The following is a 21,406-nucleotide window of genomic DNA, read 5'->3' as shown; positions in this document are numbered from 1 at the left end:
AGTCAATGCATTGACCCCGTAGTGGCTCCATTAGCCATTACAGCGACAGCATTAGAAACAGAAAATCATGTTCCATTGACAAGACTTGCATCCAATGCAGTGTCAATGGGAAAACCACAGCAATGCAATTATGTATGAGCTCTAAAAAAACAGTACAACCCAACTATCAAATAAAGTTTGGAGTAGGGGCTATTCATAGAGTGTGCCGGGGCTTAAGAACACAAGTGCTCTTTTAAAATTGCAGGCAGCAAGGCTGCTGTTGAAGACTGAAAATGAATACAAAAAAGCTGTATTAAAACTACATTAAGGCTCTGATTTAAATCACTGAAAAAAAAGATGTCCTGAATCAAGACTACTGTTCAACCTTAGCTTGCTTTACCGTGCTTAAGCATTCAGCCCTATTAATGCGCAGGACAACGCGTAACTCAGAGTCAAGCACTGCCTCAACACAGTGGAGTAAGCCAAAGATCAAATGGCAGCCTTTAGGTTCTGCAAATATGCAGGTTTAAAAATCAGACCCTTAACATCATTTAAAAGTTTCTTTTTTGTATTTATTAAAATACACACCCTTGCAAAAATGTATGGCTCATTGAGCGGTTCATAAAACACAAACAAGCCTACAACACCAAATTCTTACAGTATAAAAGAAACTTCTCTTAAAGGAAGTTCTGTAAGATGTCAAGAGCCCTGTTTCAAACACAAATTAAATTTGTGTAGGGGCCTTTTCCTAAGTCAGTCATGTTTCCAGCTGTAAAACCGGACCTTGGGACACTGGTCTCCTATTTGTTGCACAGAGACTTCAATTTTCTATCGTGTTCCGTTAGTTTTCTAACATAAAAGCTCATTACTGAAATTCAAGTCAACACCTTGCTTAGAGACAATTAAAATTCCATAATTCTAGCTCTGCCAGAAATGTAAACATAAGATCAATTTTCAGTTCCCTGTTATATCTGAAAGGGCAAATTTTAATGTTGTAGGTACTATATCTCCATGGCACACTCCAGTGGGAACCTTGCAAAAGAATCAAACGCTACCATTTCATACCTGCTCCAGGACTGGAGCTGTTTCTTTGTTGCCTTCCTTTTTTTCAGCACCATCCGCAACAACAGCTTTGGATGCCAACAAACCTTGGGAGAAAAGTGGCAAAAGTTTTTAGTTAAAAGCAGCTTGCAATAAAACTTTGTGGAAACTAAAGCAAAACAGTGAGAAAGGAAATACAAACTGCTTATATCTACTACATCATTCTCTCCGAAACAGCTGAACACAAAGCTGGACATTTTAAATTAGAAGGAACAAAGAATTAACGGTTGTTCCCACAATGAGTGTTCTCTCACAACAGATACTTCTCTGGCATTTCCACTTGCAAGATGAAAATGAAATTGAAATTATTAATTGCAAAATAATGCCTCATCGTTCTACTAAAGCCCAAGCACTTAGGCCTTAAAGCCTATGAAACTTAAATAACTTTTGAGAGATCAAAGTTATTTATAAACCTTTTCTGTATCTCCCCTTCACAGTCTTCAGGAAATTCCCATCAGATTTTTGTATTACTACTTCTAACACATGCAAACCTTTCTTAGAATAGAACAAGGGATTTAATTTCCAAATGAATATTCTCAGCAGTGAAGCTCCCCAAATTATCACAATAACAAGACCATATTGGCAGTAAATATATCAGCAAAATGTCTCTTCATTCATGAACTCATACAATTATCAGGACTACTATCACAAAAAAAAAATCTGTGTAAGACAAGGCAACACAAGTATGAGAAAGCTTTTTAATAACTTTAATTACTTAATTATGCACGGAAAGAAAAAGTTCTGTGTCACAAGACAAAGCAGAACTGAATAAAAACTGCAAAATGAAGATCTGAGTTAAAGTTACCATTACAATCCCTGAGAATATCAATATTGGGGGCAGAGAGCTTAAGTTCTCAAAAATAACTGCAGCTAACAAATCCACAAGAAATTCCTATAGTGTTCCATGAAAAATTAGATATGCTCAAAACTAATTTATAGTGCAAAATAGTGAAGCTCAGGAAGCATTCAAGACATTAAAAATAAAAAAAAAAACAAAACCAAAAACATGCACACAAAGAACAGTCTGGTATTTTGCTAGAGAGCTACCACATTTATTACCAGGTGTTTTGTTTCATTTACTCTTTATGTTAGATAAACTTATGCTTTACTTTACTGCAAAGCAGTTATATTTTAAATAAACTTTTTCAGAACACCATGTCCATAACAAGAGGGGTAAATAAATAGATTTTACAGCGAAACATGCATACTGTAGCCCCACTACATTAATATAAATAAAATTATCGGGTAAGATTTTAGTTATGCATCAGGCTTCATGTAAAGATTTAGATTTCATGAACCTAAACAAACATTTGTGACACAAATTATCCTGTTTCAACCAAGTTGTGCAATCAGCAAAGTTCTTTATACTGACAATGATGAATCTAAAATGAAAAGTATGAAACACTTTTCAAAACTGAGCACAGCAAAGTTTTAAATACTGAACAACAAACTGTCATCTAAGGCAGCTTTTACAGTTCTACAAATAGGCTGACCAGAGGTTGTGGATGCTACGTAATTGGCGGTGTTCAAGGTCAGGTTGGACAGGGCCTTGAGCAACCTGATCTAGCAGAATATGAACCTGTCCATGGCATGGGGATTGAACTAGATGAACATAAAGGTCTCTTCCAACCTATACCATTCTACGATTTTTATTTCCGGCTAGATGCTCAGTGCTCAGAGAGTAAAGCCATGAAACAAGCCTAGATTCTGCCAGATCTGTGAACACATAACTATCTCCTCCTTTTCTACCCTATTAGGTGTCTTTCTAAACAACTACCATGCCTGTAGAAAAAGACAAAACAAGTCCACAAGCTACTATAGCAGCAGGATTACACGACCACCATCCTCTACCACTAACAGCATGCAACAAACAAGCATGGAGGGCATAGCAAAACAAAGTGTTTTGTTCTGCAAGATGATATCTGTTCTTTTAGGTATCAACGCTGCAACAGATGTGGAAGTAAGCATTGAGCAGAGGCAACAACTAATTGAAAAATTATGTTAGTACATGCTTTGCAGGAGACACTGTTAACATTGAGGAAATACCATTTCCCCCTGCAGTGGCAGCAGAAGAAAAAGGGAAAAAGGAAGTAACTGTATTTTGTTGAATGGGGAACAAAGAACACCAGATGGCCCTTGTGGCAGACAAGAACCTTCTACAGCATACTGAATGCTGAATTGAAATCCAGAGAACAGGTCTTTTCAGATTTCTTCCCACAAGCACGCTATTTGCTTTACTTCCACAGTGAAGCTGTAAGACGCTTGGTAAATTAACATCTTCCTAACAGCTACAATGCTTTATGACTCTTCTTTGCCATTCTGATAGGTACACCAGCATGACACCCAAGCCTCCTTCAGATCAAAAAACTCATGCTAGAGACACACATGACAACTTCGAGCATGCATCAGCAGCAGTTAACATTTTCTAAATACTCCATTTTATGCAACAAGAGAAAAAAATCTATTACAACATGAGTTGCGGAAGTGTGTTGAGAACAGTTACACGAAGTAACTACCAAGTATGACATTTTGTGATTAAAGCATTGAATTCACTTTTGCAGAAAAGCAACATATTCTCTGCTATAAGAGTATTCTCTCATGGAGACACATTTAGAATGATAAAAAAGTCAATGGAGAAAATTGTACATCTGGAGTGAAAATATACTCAAGAAATTCATCAGTTCAGGGTGGCTACCTTACTACAAAACTAAAAAGATCAAGTCAAGTCTGAGAACATTATCAGAATTTATGAAGAAGGTAGGTTTTTCTACCATTTATAGATTCCTTAAAAAATTCTAAACAAGTAGAAGACTATAGTGAGCATCTGCCTCATGAATGTGCTTTTATCAATCTACTTTAGTAACTTATCTATTAGCATGTATATTTCATTATAACTGAAAGGAAAATTTTACCAGTGATCTTGTTAAGACGAGCTCTCTTTGCCTGAAATGAGTTGCCTAGATTACATTTCCTCTTGTGTGATAATGTGCTCTCTGCCTGCACAAAGGCCATCTTTGGAACATCCACTACAGGAAAACCTGCTTGTAAACAGAAGAGAAATCTAATAAACACACAATTCATAACTATGTAGCATCACCCAACACATCTAAGTATTTCAAAACTGCTATAAGAATACTGCAGTAATTATAAAATTCTCTTTAAAGTTTAAATTACATACTCTGAAGATTTCTTATTACACATTGAAGCATTAGATGCAGATAACCTTGACATTTGTAATTTTTACATGTATGATATTATGAGAAATCAGTATTAAAGGCTATTAAAATGAACAAATACTTATCAACCTAGAAATAGTTTCAGTCATCCCTGAATACAGATATACCATGTGTAGTGAATCATTTCTTTCTTAGAACAAGATCAGGGATTATGTCAAAGGTAACAAAAAATGTAGGAATACGAGTCAAAGCATACAATGAAGTAATTTAAAAAACACTATGTTCTGCTTTTGTTAGAGCCAGTTAGAAGTTTTGCAGAACTACTAAACACTGAGTGAATTAGATTCATCGGACAAGGTTTTTTTCCGAATTGATTAAATGTTATGTGAAGTTATCCAAATAGCAAATGAGACATTTTACTCTAGAAATACTAATTACTATTTAATTGCAAAATTAACAACAGGAATTCTTCAATGTTACTGAAAAATGTATTTTATCATCCATAGAATTTGTTTTTACCAAATGCGTCACTAGATGTAGGCTCCTCTTCCTTTTTTTGGACTTCCTGCATGATTGTAGAGGTTGAGGTTTCTTCTTTTTTTGAAGGAACTTTTAGCCATTTTCTGTCCTCTTTATCTTTATTGCTGTTTGCGCTGGTTCTAGGTTTACTTCCTGCTTTGTTCTTGGCTGCTGCTGCTGCAGCAGCTTTGACCAAAGCTATCCAATCCTCCAGAAAGGAAAAAATGTTAAGTAAGCATTATAAAGTGCCTGAGATACAAATAGAAAATACTTATAAACCCAGTGAAAATTCTCTAGAAATGTTCAGGAGCAGCTGAATTTATTTTTATGGCTACTACTCAAAGAGTGGCAGAATGAATTTCCCAAACTGCCTAAATAAACTCGATGTATTATCAGTGTGACACATGAATAAAAAGCAAAAAAGGGGAAAAAAATAAAAAAACCCAACACTGTGTAGAATTGTGGCTGCTACCTATTTTATGTGTCATAACTTCAGAAACCCAGAAGCTCCCAAACCCAGAATACTATTTTCTTACCCTTCCGGCTATGAAATTCACCATTATTCTACAATCACCTCAAAGCATGGTCCGGCCAGCTGCATGTTTGGGGCAGAGTTCTTCCTGAATTAAACTCACAAAGCAGAGATAACTCTTACCTAATTATATCTGTGTCTACAGTAACTAGACACAGGACTTTTTTGGTATTACATGTTACAAGTTTTATGTCAAATTTAAAAAAAAAGTGCACTATTAATATGATTGAATTTCACAATTCATATTTAGGGCAATATAAGTGCCATTTTTGGTAATGACTTATTCGACCATACAGACACATCCAAGGAGTTAACAACAGAACATGCAGCCCAAATTAATCTACTTTTTTGCACACAGACAAAGTCTAGCCACCTTATACATCAATGGAGAGAACCAAATACTTCTAAGGCTGAGCCAAGCTCTTTCCACTAGTTTGGAGTGATCAGACTCCTGCTTCACATCACCTAAACGCAGGGATCAGATCAATCTAACTGCGAAAACTGTAACTTGATCCTTTTTACTGAAATATTTTTTCAAAATTTCTGGAACACCAAGGGTACACAATTTTTCCACAGAGAAGTTATATGTGATATAAAACCCAGTAGCAACGTTCATCCTCCACCGGTAAGAATTAAATACCCAAGTGTTTTGAATGTTAATTAATTTACTACATGGCAATTTGCCTACAAAAGTATTTGCACATTTGTACTACTGCATATAAAAGAGGTACAATAAAAACTCTTTGTATAGTTTTGCATGACTGTTTACAAATATTAATTTTATTTTTTATTATTTTTCCCCCAAGTGCAGACAGACCACACTGATGGTTGGACTTAATGATCTTAGAGGTCTTTTCCAACCACAACAATTCTATGATTCTGTATTGTAACCTGGACTGTTTTCTTGTTATGATATGTAGTACCTACAGTATCATGCTTTTATAAATCTTGCTTCCATTCCCACTCATTGTGTGTTATGCCTTTCAAATTTCTGTTCTATTTCTTTGCCTTCTTCAGTGTATGAATAATAAAGCATAACAGAAAATACAGAACATTACTCTTCCTTATATTATACGTTCTCTTTTACATACCTCAATGTTTAAGTCTCTATTTTATGTGGGTTACGCTCCTATATTATATCAAGCTATGCACTTAGAAACACAAACAGTTCTGATTCCTCTAAGATAGTGTTCCATGTCCAAACTGTCAATGCAAGATGCATACACTCAGTCCAGCTGGCAGCAGAAAGGTTTGGAAGCACTTTGGCGATGCTTATGCAACAGGCAACCACCAAGGCCATTTGGTGACAAGTCAGCCACAGAGAGAGTGTCTAACTGCCAGCTGCATAGTCAAAAACACAGATACCTCTTTTTGGCCAACCCAAACAAGCACACACATTAGCTCCAGTCCATTCAGAGCGCTGCCCATCCAGCAGGACAAAAATAGGATGGAGCGATTTGTGCTGTAGGGGAGTTTGGATACCTAAGAGTAGGAGTTTTACACTGTACCCCAGCCAAGTGATGAAGAGGATCAGTAGTACTGCTGGAGCTTGGGTCTTTTGAAAAAAGTGGGCAGTAAAGGATGAGCAATTTGCATCAAAAAAACTCTGAACCAGCATTTTAATTTTCAGTCAAGTTGAAAACCCTGAAACTGGAAGCTTTGCAGTGATAGAGAGCTACAAGAACCACATTGAACTAAGTATCCTGTTCAAAGAGTAGCAGTTCTTGTGCAACATGAATGGCTTTTTGTTTGCATTTTATATTGTTGTTTGGCTACTTAAGATGGAGCTTAAAAAGGGTAGCAGGACACATACAACAATGAAACAAACAAATATTAAACATTCAGAAGCCAGAGCACACAGACATTAATTATGGCAATAGCTACATTATTTTTTCTAGATTTACATGTAAATTCAAACTCAGGAAAGACAACTTGAGTGGGGGTGTGGACAAGGTTATCTCAAGAGTTCCCTTCCAACCTCAATAATTTGTGATCCCAAATTTGCCAAAACTCTGTGGGTACATTTTTATTTTGGCTCCACAGGCACTAAAATGACACAGACATTTCCACTTTTTAAGCTTGAACTCCTACTGAGCTGATATGTAAAAATATTTAGCATCTGAGATGCTAAGATGACTCTGTTACTGAAAAAGCAGAGAAGTCCTCCTTCAGAAAGATGCATTTGTGCCCTTTTCAGAATTTTTACAAAAAATTAACAAAAAAAGGGAGAGTAACAGTGGGAGTCTAAAGCACAACGAATTCTGAAATCTGTGTCAGGATTGTTGTACAATATTTACTCTGTCAGCGATAACAGCAGGACACTAGATATCATAAATATTACAGAAAATAACTGTAAATCTGTACTAACAGGACTTTCCCCCAGAGCATTTGGTATACACAAAGCCAAATATAAACACATTACAAATCAATAAAGCAAACCCAAAAATCCTCCTGAGAAGTTTTTCCTGCTTCTCCCTTGTGTCCTAACCTTCCTCTGGCTGTGGTTTTGTAACTCTGTAGCATCCATCCTGATTTCCCTCTTCCCACAGCATCTCATCCCACTGAAAGTTTCTCATATGCGTATATACATATAAACTTAAAATACAAAAAAGTGCATTTCTGTTTTTTATTTTTTCTAAATTTTGTCTTTCTAGAATGTTGAGAAAACTTACAAGAGAGAATATGACACTGTAGTTAGAAGACAAAACATTGCTTTATCACTGCTGAGAAAAAAATGGTCATTATGCTAAATAGGTTCATTAAATCAAAGCATAGGAAGTTGCATTATCAAGAAATACGTTAGTGGAAATTACCCAACAGCCTTACACATCTATTGGCTCAACACTTTTATTTTAAAATATTCCTTTGCATAACTTTAAACCTGCAACTGTGGGAAGGCAAAACCAGAATCGTTTCTGAAATCCAGCCCTTGTGTCAATAGGAGAATTCACGCATACATGGTTCTCCCTTCACCTGCCTACAACCACCACCTTTTTGCTTCTCTAGAGTACCAAAGATTCAGACGTTTTTCCTCTCCTGACACATCACAGCTCCCAACTCCCACACATTCAAGCATACAAGTACATAAAAAAATCCATCTATTGACTGGCTGGTTCCGCATCAAGCCTGGAATCCTTACCCTCATCTTTCAAATTCTAAACAGGCTGCCCCACCTACATCTTGGCTCACATTGTCTCCTGTCACATCTTCTTTTAAACTCTCTCCAAATTGCAAACCCATGCTTTTTCCTCAGCTTCCTCTTCCTGTGTGCCAAGTCCCCTCCCTCTCCTTCAAAACCCTCCTCAAAACTCACTTCTTTTGGTTCGATTTCCGTGACTAATCTCAGCTCCGGCGCTATCTGCTCCCTCTCGCGCGCCTAATTACATCGAAGATAAAACAAAAAACATGAAACAGAAAAAGTAAGTTATCTGAGTACTTCACATGTGCTCTCACAGGGCAGTCTCAATATCCCCATCTTTATTTTCTCTCTATACTACATTAGCCACATTTCTGTGTGATTTCAATTAATTTGCGCTTATCTGCAGAGCAATCTAACCTACAGTCTTGTTGCATTACATCCCACCAATATTTTCCACTCTTTAAATATTTTCCCTTTCCACCTTCACAGCTGAGTCTTAGGAAAACACACTTCTGCTGCAACTCAAAAATGGTTTGAGTGCTGCAGAGTTTACAATACAATCTCTTCCTTTAAGACACGCTATGCTCAAATCAAAGAATTAACTAATCTATATGCCTCTTCCTCCATGTAATTCAATTTCTGTATGCTTAGAACACATCTTCCAAACAGATCCTTATTTTTGTTAAATTTGCTAATACACTAGAACTTGAGCTTACACTCATCTCTGAAAGGTATTTTTTTTTCCTCTGGGAACAGATAAAGAACAAGACATAGGTTCAAACTAGGCATGAAGTTTTGGATCTGCCAGTTCAACCATTTTTCAAATCAAGTTATATTCTTGACCTTTTTTTTTAAGATTTATATATATTTTTAGGAAGTATCTTCTTATTAAAATAAATAACACAAAAATTATAAAAAAAACATTTGAGTTCTAGGCTTGGAAAAAGCTCAGTTTCAGGTAAGTGATTTTTCAAACCAAAATATCACAAAATATTTTGAAAAACAGATGTTTTATCATAGTTTAACAACATAGGAGATGCTGCAGAAAAGAAGTATCTTTGCTACAGAACTTCATGCTGATCCCTAATTTTGCAAAACGAAATGCCAAAATTAGTATCAATTAGCATTATAGAAAGCATAATTAGTATTGTTGCTGCAAGACAACTTAAAAACTTTAAGTTCATCTCAGAAAGCATAAATTTGGCCCCCTTACTCTTTAAAGATTTCACTGAAGCCACCTACATTCAGCCTGAGATGCACAGGACTGACAGAATAACTCTCAACTACTGAGAAAAAGAGATCATAGATGAGCCGGATTTCTACCAAGCATGTCTGGACATCAAAACGCTTGCTAAGAAATGGATTTACTTTTTTTTTTTTTAACTGAAAGTGTCTGTGGCCTAAGAGTAGTAATCCAAGATTAGACACAACATATCTCCCTAGAAAAGTACAGGACGGAGTAAGTGACTTCTTAACATCACATCCACATTATCCAGGTTTTCCTTTTAATGGAGCAAAATAAAGTACTTTACCTTTCTAACTTACTATTATACTGAAAGAATTCTTTGACGTATATACTGGTTCAACTGAGTTACTCTAATACTGCTGCAAGAAGCCAGTGTTGGCATAATTATGGATTTCAATATAATCTCTTTAAGGAAACAGTTTAAATTAAACTGCAGTGTTGCCTGCATTAAGTTCCAATGTTCTCTGCATAGACAGGTAATCAACAGTCAAACAGAACTACCTGCAACCTGGAGGCCACAATACAGAAAAGCTTTCAAGCCATTTCACTTATCCATTTGACCTTGTCACAGTATGGATAATTACAACAGTAATTATGAAATACATGAATTGCATTGGCCAAGTTAGGAGTATTCTGGAAAAAAAATTTTGGAGCAAACTTGAGCAGGTTTTTTTTCACATTTCTTATCTCTGAGGGTCAAATAGTACCAGTGGATTAGCTATGACACTATGGTTACCATGCAAGATAAACGCAGTGGCACTTCCAGGGTTTCAATGTTGTTTTGCAAGTAAAAATGTGCATAGTAATTAAATCTTCTCTTATACTTCATAGCCTCCATCAACTTCTTCTCACCATCTCTTCTTTAACAATAACTGGTTACCAGAAATAAAGAAACATTTCTCTGTCTGAATCCTCAAAAAGTTCTGGATATAGGGGAAAAAAATCCCCACAGAGCAGTCATGTTAATAAGAACACTGGGGCTAAAAGCTACCACAGTAATAAATGAAAGAGATGGTGGGCTAGGAAAAAAAAAAAAAAAAAAAAAAAAAATCAGCAGCACAGACTACTGACAAGCTAAATCTTTTTTTGAAAAGACAACAGAGGAAAACACCTCTGGATGGCCCTGGTTTTGTAAACTTGCCAGCCAAAAGTCTGTGAACAGATTAGTTGGCAATGAAGTGTATAGCACTGAGGCATTTCAGAAGCAAGACAACTTGAGCAGCACACTCTGGGATATCATCCACAAAACTGGTGAAGCAGGCAGTGCAGGACCTAGAAAAGAGACTACAATCTAAAACTAGTGGTGCTAGATGACCTTTTTACCATCTCAAGACATTTAAAAAAAATTATCCATAAAACCTAAGAAAGACATACCCTAAGTATTCTTACCTGCCCTTTTGCATCTTCTGGCATAGATTTGATATGCATCCTCTTAAGACATCTAATAACACCATCATAGAACTGTACTGTGAATGTTCCTAGAAAAGGATTGATGTAATTACTGTGAGTAGTCAAGAAACAAACACACCTTGTTACTATGAAAGCTTTAGCAAAACATTTTGTAGGCTATACGAACAAAGCAACCAGGTATTACCTACAGTTTTGAAGAAAAAGCAAATGACAGCCTCCATGAAACTCTGCTTTTATATTGCTCTTTGCCCATTTGGACAATTTCAAGCATATTTATGATACTGTGTCACTTTCACCCATAATTCATTGAAAGATTTATGTAATATTTAAGTTGTCACAATAGGGAAACAATCCAATCCACAATAAATCCTTGTTTGCTTTAAATTGCAGTAATAACTCCCACTTCTACTTATGTTCATCAGAAATGCCATCACATTGTAAAGTACTGCAACTGAAGTATTCCTTTGTTCCCCCATTTCCATTGTTTTTCTTTAATAAAAAATTTTAAAGAGACCAATCACGCCTAAAACAATTACAAAAAAATAAATATATTGTTAGCTCAAATCAACAATAGTACAAAATATTCCTAACACTGTGCACAGCATTTTCTTACCACTGAAGAAATATTAAGCATTTTGTCTTCCAGGACAAATTCCAATTTTCTAATTTCACACACATAAAAGATGAACCTCTTAAACAATTGTTAGAAGAGAAACACTTTCACTTAATACAGAGGCAGAGAATAAGTTTTTATACCCATGTAATTTTCTGAAGGACACTACAGCTACAGCATAGCATATTCAAACAATCCTTACCAAATGGACCATGCACAAATACATACCCTCTTTATTAATTGCTTCAATCTTTGCAGGGTAGTATCGACAATCTGTCCAACGAGCTAGGACTTCTTCTCCAGGTTTAAAATCCTATTTTATACAAATTTAATCATCAATATTTAATCACTTAGGTTTTTTTCCTTAAAAGAATTAAGCATTATGTGCTAGAGAGATTTAAGAAAGGAATACATGTAGGACAGTTCACAAAAAGAGTCAAAGGAAAAATAAAATGTTCTGCTTACAACAAATTCTTCATCATCTTTCAGCCCTTCTTTCCTTAATGCTGGTCGCTCCAAGGGTCGCAACCTATTGCTGTCCCAGTAAATCCACTCATCATAGCGGTGACTCCAACGTTCAAAATGAACCAACATCTTCCCCTCTTCATAATCTATCTTCTCAATGCGAGATGGATACCTGGAAGAATAAACATAAACAGATAATGCTCAATTACCTTTTTTCATGCAATAGTGCTTACATGACCATTCAGAAAGTCCTATTAATTAAGAAATTAAGAAATCTCCAAGTCCGAAAGTTACTAAATTGTTAGTAGGATGACATTTAGTTTAAGAGTTATCTATACACATTAGTGGTAAGTCATTAGCTTCATTCTAGTCAGATGATTACACAGAAATTGAAGCCTCAAACTCCCAGACCAAAACTGTCTGAAATTGGCATTAGTTTGTGCCTATCTGTTTTAAAACCTGTGATTGTCTAAACCAAAGTTCTTCAAGAGTTTGTTTACTCAGAGATGGAAAAGATATAAACAGTAATTAGAACATCCACTCCTAATTATATGAAAGATTTCATCAAACTATACCACCATTTCCAAAGAAATCCAAGCAACTATTCAAACCTAGAAATCAATACAACATTCTTATTTAATCTAAGCCACTTACTAACTTATAGATCAGCTTCCACGATTTCATTGCCATTAATTTTGATTTGTAGCAGCTATTTTTAGCAGTAATCTCTCTTTAACTTCATATGCACTAAAATAATTATTTCATGCTTAACACATGAATTTTACTCTCAAACACTGTATGTTCTCAGTAGAACTAATCAGGACTGAGCTGCAACAAGATCAAGTCTTAGTTTTGGGTGTGGCATGGATGTAGTTTAGGAACCATAAAGGTTGAGCTTACACTTGTAACCACAAATTTCTCCAACTTCAGCAAATACTCCAGTTTTACTACATATACACTGAAGTGATGCATTTCACAAAACTGTGGAAGGAGAGGGGAATAAGGTACAAACCAGCTTTGTCACACTACTTCCTCCACCAAAATTATTAAATAGCATTAATTCTGCTGCATGAAACAGAGAAAATTGGAATGAGGAAGAATGCAGCTCCTTCTGCCCTTCACGAAAGCACTCAAATGGATTCAAAAATGTGAAGAATCGCCAAAAACAAGACTTAGATATTAAAATTTTTCTACAGTTTATGTTAACTAGACATATTGAAATGAAAGACCACAGCAAAAGGACAGCTGTCTTTCACTTTCATTAAGAGGCAATCTGTTTTCTTAACAAAGTGCTATTGTAGAGCACTAGTAAGAGAGTGGAGCTTGAGCAACCAATTTCCAGTTCTGCTGCAAATTCCATCAGCTAGAAACACAACTAACACACAGGAAACCTGTCAACATTTTCCATTTTGAATACTTTCTCTCCAGAATACTGATGGTGCTGACAAAGGAGTCTGTAATGCCATGTTCTGATTAAAATCTAAATTCGCAGGAAGTACAGGCTTTCCTTATTTCCTGGTGACTTAACAAGGCATTAAAATAAAAAGGCATCAATCTCAATTTGCTCCTTACTTTCTTCAGTTCTACCTCTTCAGCTGCAGCAGTGCATAGAGCTTCTCAACATCTAAATATCTTGAAAGCTGCTAAATGAGAAAATCTCTCGCATTTTCTTGGTTACTACTGCAACCATTTCAGCCACATTTCACTCTTGGATCAGAATGTAGAGTCCAACCTCTTGCAGCATTTCTCTTATCCATATATTTCAGAAATGCAAAATATTTTCATAGCCATTCTTTGACTACTCAACTTCTTCTTGCTGAGCTTTAAAACAATAGTCTTAGTCTCATACCACAGACTCATTTACCACCCTAACAAAATCTTTTCAAAGATAGAACTCCATGGGAGAAGATCAATCCCCTTCCCCCCCTCAAGCAGGCTGACAACAACAATCTACCAATTAATCTAACAATGAAGCTGAAGATATATTGTATGAATACAGAAAGTAAAACTCCTAGATCAAAACCTGTATCACCATGCTGGCTTCAAGATGAAAGCCAAGGGATGGTTTTCTATTACCCTGCCTCTGACGATGCTTAAGTCCACATGCTGCCACCAGTTTGTTCATTTTTCTGAGTGTTTCAGTTTCAGACTTCTTAGAACTAGATACCAAGTCCCTGAGTAAGCAGGAAGATAGCAAAGCAGACAAAAAAGTAACACCACTATTACCACAGTAAATGTATGAGTGCCTATATAAGTTCCAAATAGATGTCAAGAATAACACACAAAGCATTTAACAGAGGGAAGGAAGGAAATCCATCTCAGAAAAGCAAGAGGACAGGAACTCCACTTTGTAGCACTCAAAAATGAGATCCTGTGTGCAAACACTGCAGTTAAGACAGTGGTTCCAAGATGCAGAGAGCCAAAACCTGCACTCAACTCCAATCCTTTGAGATGAAAGATTTAGCAAATCTCTGAACCACTCAAACTATATAGGATTGGTTATTAGGCAACCCAAAAGTAACTTTGTATGGATTTAGCAACAAGCTATTACCCTAAATACTCACTAAGTTGAGCCACACAATGTGCCACAAATATGTATAAACCAGAAATATTTCACAATACTGGTTCCACAGTGGAAAAGAGCGGAGCATACATATTGCAGAATTTACTACTGAAAATTTTGCAGCACACAGAAGCATTTTTCTAGTGTTCTAGGTTTGGTCCTTCTACTGAAAATAATCAATCTCAAAGTGCAAAATTATACAAATATTTCAAAGACAAATATGCAGTTCCTGCTAATGAAAGATAGAATAGCAACATAATTTTTTTAATACACCTTTTGAAAGATTTTACTATGGCAAACAACACAGTGTATTTTTATTCTTTAGAAAGAAGATTAATATGAAGATAGTTATGTCTCAGACACAAGAGACTTTATATAGAAAGCTATATAAAGCTATATATCACAAAGCTAAGAGCAGGCATTATAGAGTGCTACAAAGGGGGATAGAAACATCACACTTTCCAATACCAAAGTGTAATGATGTCCAAGGCCCAAACAATCTTCCAGAGAAAAAAAGTCTTTACTCTTCACTGAAGAAAAAGATGAAAAAAAAAAAAGACCACCACACTCCAAAGAAATAATGAAAGTGCTCTTTTTATGTGAAGAAACAATAACCTCCAAGATTTGGATGAGTTTTTTCAGAAGCATGCTGAAAATAGCATTTAATAACCTCAAGCAGTCTTATCCACATTTCAGAGGTTTTTGGTTTTGTTTTTTGAAGAGAACAAGAAAACTATTGTCAGCTGATGGTATCTGCCCAGTTCATATATTGCACACTCTCCATTCTCAGTGGAACCCAGTGATTCCAACCCATAAGAATTACGCAACACTTCTGTAGAGCTGCAAATTTTAATATGGCTTACAAAATTTACTCAATGAAGCACTGGTCAGACAACAATAACGCTCCACAAATACTCTACTGGTACCTGTAAAAGCTGCAAACAGCTATTTCTGATTCCCTACTTTTTGCTGTATATATTGTATTATATCATTATAAAGCAGCATCTTCACAGTCCTTTCAAATTTCTGGCTCTCAGGCAACCCAGTCAACTGAAATTCAAAGCAAAGATTGTACAAAAAAAGATTTCACAAAGTCTTACATGAAAAAACTTCCACACTTGAGGAAAAAAAAAAATCATCCAGGTAATCACAGAATGCATTGGGTTGGAAGGGACCTTTAAAGGTCATCCAGTCCCATGCCCCTGTATAAACAGGGACATCTCCAACCAGATCAGGTTGGGGATAATCTAACATATCAAGTGAAAGTGCTGCTGTTCTGCTAACGTATTTTAGCGAGCTGTTTCCATTCCAGAACTGCATCAAGTGCCATGTATCTCTACTTCCTTCATTACCTAACCTATAGTTTAGATCAAGCAGATTAATGAGGACTACGGTCTCAGAAAAATAACAGGAGAGTCTAGCATCTATAGGACAACCAGAAGACAACAAAACAGAAAAAAAGGAAGAAAAACATCTTAAAATACAACCGGTTTGCAGAGACTATGTCCTACTTGTGGGGGCTAACAGCTTAAGAATCAGTCTTACACATGGGTGTGTACCTGCAGATAGGTGAAATTGTTCTGCTGCTACAATCGTTTTCTTGGTGAGAGGCATAGGGAGGTGTACACACATATATCAATTTTGTTTGAGATCATAGGATAATTCAAGTTGGAAGTGACCTCAAAAGGCCTTTAGTCTAACCTCCCATTGAAAGCAGAGTCAACTATGGAATCAGACCAGGTTTTCCAGAGTTTTATCCAGTTCACTCTCAAAAACTTCCAGTGTTGTAACACTCCACAGATTTTGGGCACTATTTGACTGTCCCATGGTGAAAAAGATTCTCTTTACACCTAGCCTGAATCACTCATTTCAACTTGTGCCGCCTCTTGTCTCTTGCCCTCCAACCATACGCTACCGTGGACAGCTTGGCTAAATATTGATGACATCCCTGTAGGCACTGAAATGCTGCTAGTGGGTCTCCTGAAGCCTTCTCCAAGTAAGTCCAGTTTCCTCATCCTCTCTTCATAGGTCACACCTTCCAGACCCCTGATCCTGTATATATATCCTATACATTTAATAATTTTCTGTTGTCAGTCAATCCCATCTCATTTACTCTCTGCTGACAGATGATCCCATTGATTTCGATCAGAGTTGCATCACATAGTTTGCTTTAGTGAATGTGAACAATTGGTACAAATCCATTATGGAAGATGACCTCCCCTCCAACTGCTGCACTTGACAAAGAAGCGACTGCAGTTACCTCCGCAATACAGAATAAACACTCTCTCTAAAAGTCTGTCTTTGCTGATCAGTTTGAGCAGGTTCTCTTCTACTCAGTAATTATAAACATCAGTGATACCAATGGGGGGTTTAAAGCAGTAAGCACATTAAGGTTCAACAACATTCTCTCCAAAGTCTACAGAAATTAGAGAAAACACCAGATTCCATGACATGAATATCAATTCAGATGACAATTTAAGAACTACCTTTCTCAATTAACATCTCAACTGATCACAAATACTAGATGTTTAAATTACAGCAGGCTTTCAGAAAATAGAGGAAAAGAATTAAAACCCTTTCAAAAACTATTTTACAGCAAGTGTTATAAATCTGTCACTTGAAGAAAGGCTGGGCTAAGCAATACTGTGGTACTTCAACTTTGGTTTTGTTCAAATATATGAAGAAATTTCATGTAAGTCCAGCAACTTTCTTTTCTCTGAAGTATGTACAGCTTATATTTAGACTTTAAAAAAAAAAACAAAACATTAACCACCCCCTTAAGCAACAGAAAGTTAAGAAATAAAACCACATTGACTATTATTCTGGCCTGGGACGTCCCAGAAACAACATAACAGTAATCTTGCTCTATCAAGCTCTTTGGATACGTATATGGATATTCATTCAAGACAGAGTCATGTTTTCAGTTACTCTGTAACTGCAAAATTTTAGTACTAATGCCTCTACCATATATGTCACCACAGAAGTTTACATGCATGGTGGTGCTGGTGGACGAGAAGCTCAACATGAGCGGTCAATGTGCACTTGCAGCCCAGAAAGCCAACCAGAGCCTGGGCTGCATCAAGAGAAGTGTGTCCAGCAGGTCAAGGGAGGTGATTCTCCCCTTCTACTCAGCTCTGGTGAGACTCCACCTGGAGTACTGCGTCCAGTTCTGGAGCCCCTATTACAAGAGGGATATGGACATGCTGGAACGTGCCCAGAAAAGGGCCACCAGGCCACCAGCAGCACCTCTCCTATGAGGACAGACTGAAAGAGTTGGGGCTGTTCAGTCTGAAGAAGAGAAGGCTCTGAGGTGACCTTATTGTGGCCTTTCAATATCTGAAGGGGGCCTACAAGAAAGCTGGGGAGGGACTTTTTAGGATATCAGGTAGTGATAGGACTAGGGGGAACGGAATAAAGCTGGAAGTGGGGAGATTCAGGCTGGAAGTGAGGAAGAAGTTCTTCACCATGAGAGTGGTGAGAGCCTGGAATGGGTTGTTCAGGGAGGTGGTTGGGGCCCCATCCCTGGAGGTGTTTAAGGCCAGGCTGGGTAAGGCTCTGGCCAGCCTGATCTAGTGTGAGGTGTCCCTGCCCCTGGCAGGGGGGTTGGAACTAGATCCTTGTGGTCCCTTCCAATCCTGACTGATTCAATGATTCTATATAAACCTGATCTGTTCTACCTGGTGGTCCAGATGATAAATTAGTTCATAGAAAGATCACAATAAATTCTAATTGGCCTGAAAATACCAAGCAACTCATCTTCCAGAGCATGCACAGGACCCATGTTTGACAAGGCGAAACTTAGACTTTCCAAAAAGGACAAGTAACCCTTCCCTATGAAAAGGCTGGGCAGATCAAATACAAACTATATACTGGTTATTTATCAATTCTTCTTTTTTTTTTTGATGCGATTAAGCTGAAGTTGGTTTTATATTTTAACTTTCGTTATTTACATTAAGCAATGACTGCTAGTCACAGAAGATGTTATAAAAAGTTCTATTAAAATTAATTTTTCTAGCACTATTCAGACAGTTCATGTTCTCAGCGTTCAGTTATAGAATCAGCATGTCGAAAACCTACTCTACAGCAACAGATAAGAACAAGAACTATTCTGTAAACATTAAGTTCCTTTAGAGACCACTTTTGCTATAATTAAAATCAAAGTAGTACAGATAAAAAGTTCATCCTAACTTTTTATACAGAGTATATAACTGCTGTAATAAACATGTAAATATCACAGACTCCTCTAACACTTAAGTTTGAGTTAGCAGGAACAGAAATTTACATGAACATGCTTAGCTCTCCAGCAATGCAACAGAAATGCTGGTACAGGCCTCCAGATTTTCTAGCCTAAATTCATTAGAAAGCAGCTAAGATAAAACTTCTGGGCAGAAGTACCAAGTTCCTCTGTCATCTACTTTAACAAACCCAGAGATTCTTGAAACTGAAACAGCATGGCCAGAACACATCATGAAATTAACTGCATTAATAAAATTTTGACTAACAATTTTTTAAATATCTGCTCTTCTCACAGGCTTTGTAACATGGTCCTTGTGCCTACAAATTTCCATTTTATAGTTTTGGCTCTTAAGATATGGTTGGGTGATGCAGGATCAGAGTTCTGAGCACTTCATTCCTCCAACTGTCTGTTAACAATCATACTTGCCTATTTCATTTTTGTGAACCTATTAAGTATGATAACCCAGTTTGCTTGCACGCCTTCAAACTAAAACAGAACAAACTTTTAGTCACAGAATTTTGTCACATTAACACATATGGGTGCGTTTGCACATGACCCTGCATTTCGCTCTACTCTGAAAAATGCTCTCCTTACTATGAAATGCAACTAAACCAAACAAAAGCTTAGAATATTTTCATTTCTGTAGAGAGAGTATCTTTGTAAAAGCTCACAGTTTCAACAGAGTTGTGATGTGTAATTTCATAAAGTTCACACGTGTAACAGCCAATAAATAGGTGAAGTATTTTTTATAATTAGACACAGAATATACATAAAAAATTATGCTTTTAGCAAATACTGCACAATGTCTTTCATACCATTTTTGTAAGTAGTCCAGTGCCTCCAAACGAGCACCAATCTCAAATGTAATTCCAGGACGATTTGGAGGCTTTTTACTCATCTTGATATTTTCTTTTGCACAAGCTTTGGAGAAAGGAAAAAAAATAATTAAAAAGACGTTAACACACATGCCTAAATCATGTTAATGACAGCAAATACATTCCAGAGGATGGAAAAAGATGTGACATTCCTATCCTGACTTTCCATTAACTGCTTAGGTATCCGGTGTGGAAGAGATTAAAACCAGGAAAAACTTACCTTCCCAAAATCAGAAACATAAAGAAAAGCATGGCCTAGAGGCACTAAGATAAAATTCACAAAAGCAAATAAACAAGTCACCTTCAGCATTTCCATGCATTCTCCAATATCATTCACAGCACTATGTTTCATTCACAAATGCCTTTTAATGTTGTTTTTTGGCAACTAAGTCACTACTAAAAAAAAAAAAAAAAAAAATCACTTCTCTGTCTCACTACCACCGCTGTTACCGTGACTTTCTAATGTACTGCCTTTATCATCCAGAAGCACAGCGTGGCTTGCTGCCGGGGCTGCAGATGTCTGGTGCATGCCCACTGAAGCACAGGGGGGCCAGGATGCAGGGCCACTGCCTCCTCGGTTCGGATCGCGACAGCGGCGGCATCCGGACCCCAGTTTTTAGGAGAGGATCCCCTGTCAGCGCTGAAAGCGCGATCCGGGGCAGCTGCCTCACAGGCAGTTGCCGACCTGAGGGAAGCCCACACCGCTCCCGAGCGCGGAAGACACAAAGGGGTCCACCTCAGCCAGGCTCAGAGCGCGGGCGGGTCCCCGGCCGGCGGGGGCTGCGTGCTCCTGCAGGCCCAGGGGAGGACGAGAATGCCCGCGGCCCGCCGGACCCCGTTCTCGGCCGCGAGCAGGACTCGGTGTGGAAAGGGCCGCGGGCACCGCCCCGACAGGCGGTGGGCCGTGAGGGGGGCGTCGGAGCCCCGCGCCGGGCCCGCCCGGAGGGGGCCATGGGCCAGGGCCGCCCGCCCTGCCGCCCGTGCCCTCCCCGCGCTCCTTACCGCCTCCTCCGACTCGCAAGGCAAAGCGGCGGGCCTGTTACGGCCCGCAACCCCGGCGCGGCGCCTGTTGCTCCCGCTCGGCGCGGCGCGGGGTGTCCGGCGCGGCGGCCGCCCTCACAGCCCCATCCTCCCCGCGCCCCGTCGTGGCGTCACCACCTCGCGACGAGCCCGTGAAGCATCGCCTGGCGCCGCCATGCCACCGCCCCCGCCATGTGACAGCGGAGCCGCCGCGTGATGCGGACGAGGGCGGGCACGCGCTAAAGCTAGGGAGACAAAGAGGTAGTGGGGTGGGTGCGTGCGCGCGGGCGAGCCGCGGCGGGCCCTGAAGAGCGGCCCGCGGGCGAGGCTGTGGCGGAGGGGCGCTGGCACAGCGTCCCGGCTTCTGCCGCCGTCACTCACCGGCAGCCACAGCCACAGGAGAGGCAGAACGGGGTCGGGGTGGTCTCTGAGGTGACCGTAGCTGCAGCCGGTGGGCGCCAGGGTGCCCGTAGGCACAAAACAATAGCCTCCTCGTGGCCTGCGTTGAGCTCCGTCTTTGCCCAGGAATCT

General features: G+C 38.4%; 1 protein-coding gene across 2 annotated transcripts in view; it reads right to left on the bottom strand.

Annotated features, from left to right (window-relative positions):
• PHF20L1 (PHD finger protein 20 like 1) overlaps nt 1–19,878 on the bottom strand; it is a 44,487-nt gene extending 24,609 nt beyond the window's left edge. The window contains exons 1-8 of one of the 2 annotated variants that reach the window (XM_054385323.1): nt 19,796–19,878; nt 12,181–12,352; nt 11,944–12,028; nt 11,082–11,170; nt 8,621–8,683; nt 4,776–4,983; nt 3,993–4,118; nt 1,045–1,127 (exon numbers count right to left, since the gene is read on the bottom strand). In XM_054385323.1, the coding sequence (XP_054241298.1) occupies nt 1,045–1,127; nt 3,993–4,118; nt 4,776–4,983; nt 8,621–8,683; nt 11,082–11,170; nt 11,944–12,028; nt 12,181–12,352; nt 19,796–19,878 (909 nt within the window). The remainder of the gene's footprint in view (nt 1–1,044; nt 1,128–3,992; nt 4,119–4,775; nt 4,984–8,620; nt 8,684–11,081; nt 11,171–11,943; nt 12,029–12,180; nt 12,353–19,795) is intronic. The other variant, XM_054385324.1, reaches the window with a different exon arrangement.
• Between the last annotated feature and the right edge of the window lie 1,528 nt (nt 19,879–21,406).

The sequence above is a fragment of the Indicator indicator genome, chromosome 12 (assembly GCF_027791375.1).
Source record: "Indicator indicator isolate 239-I01 chromosome 12, UM_Iind_1.1, whole genome shotgun sequence".
NCBI classification, from domain to species: Eukaryota; Metazoa; Chordata; class Aves; order Piciformes; family Indicatoridae; genus Indicator; species Indicator indicator.
This window is presented reverse-complemented; position numbering and strand designations above follow the sequence as displayed.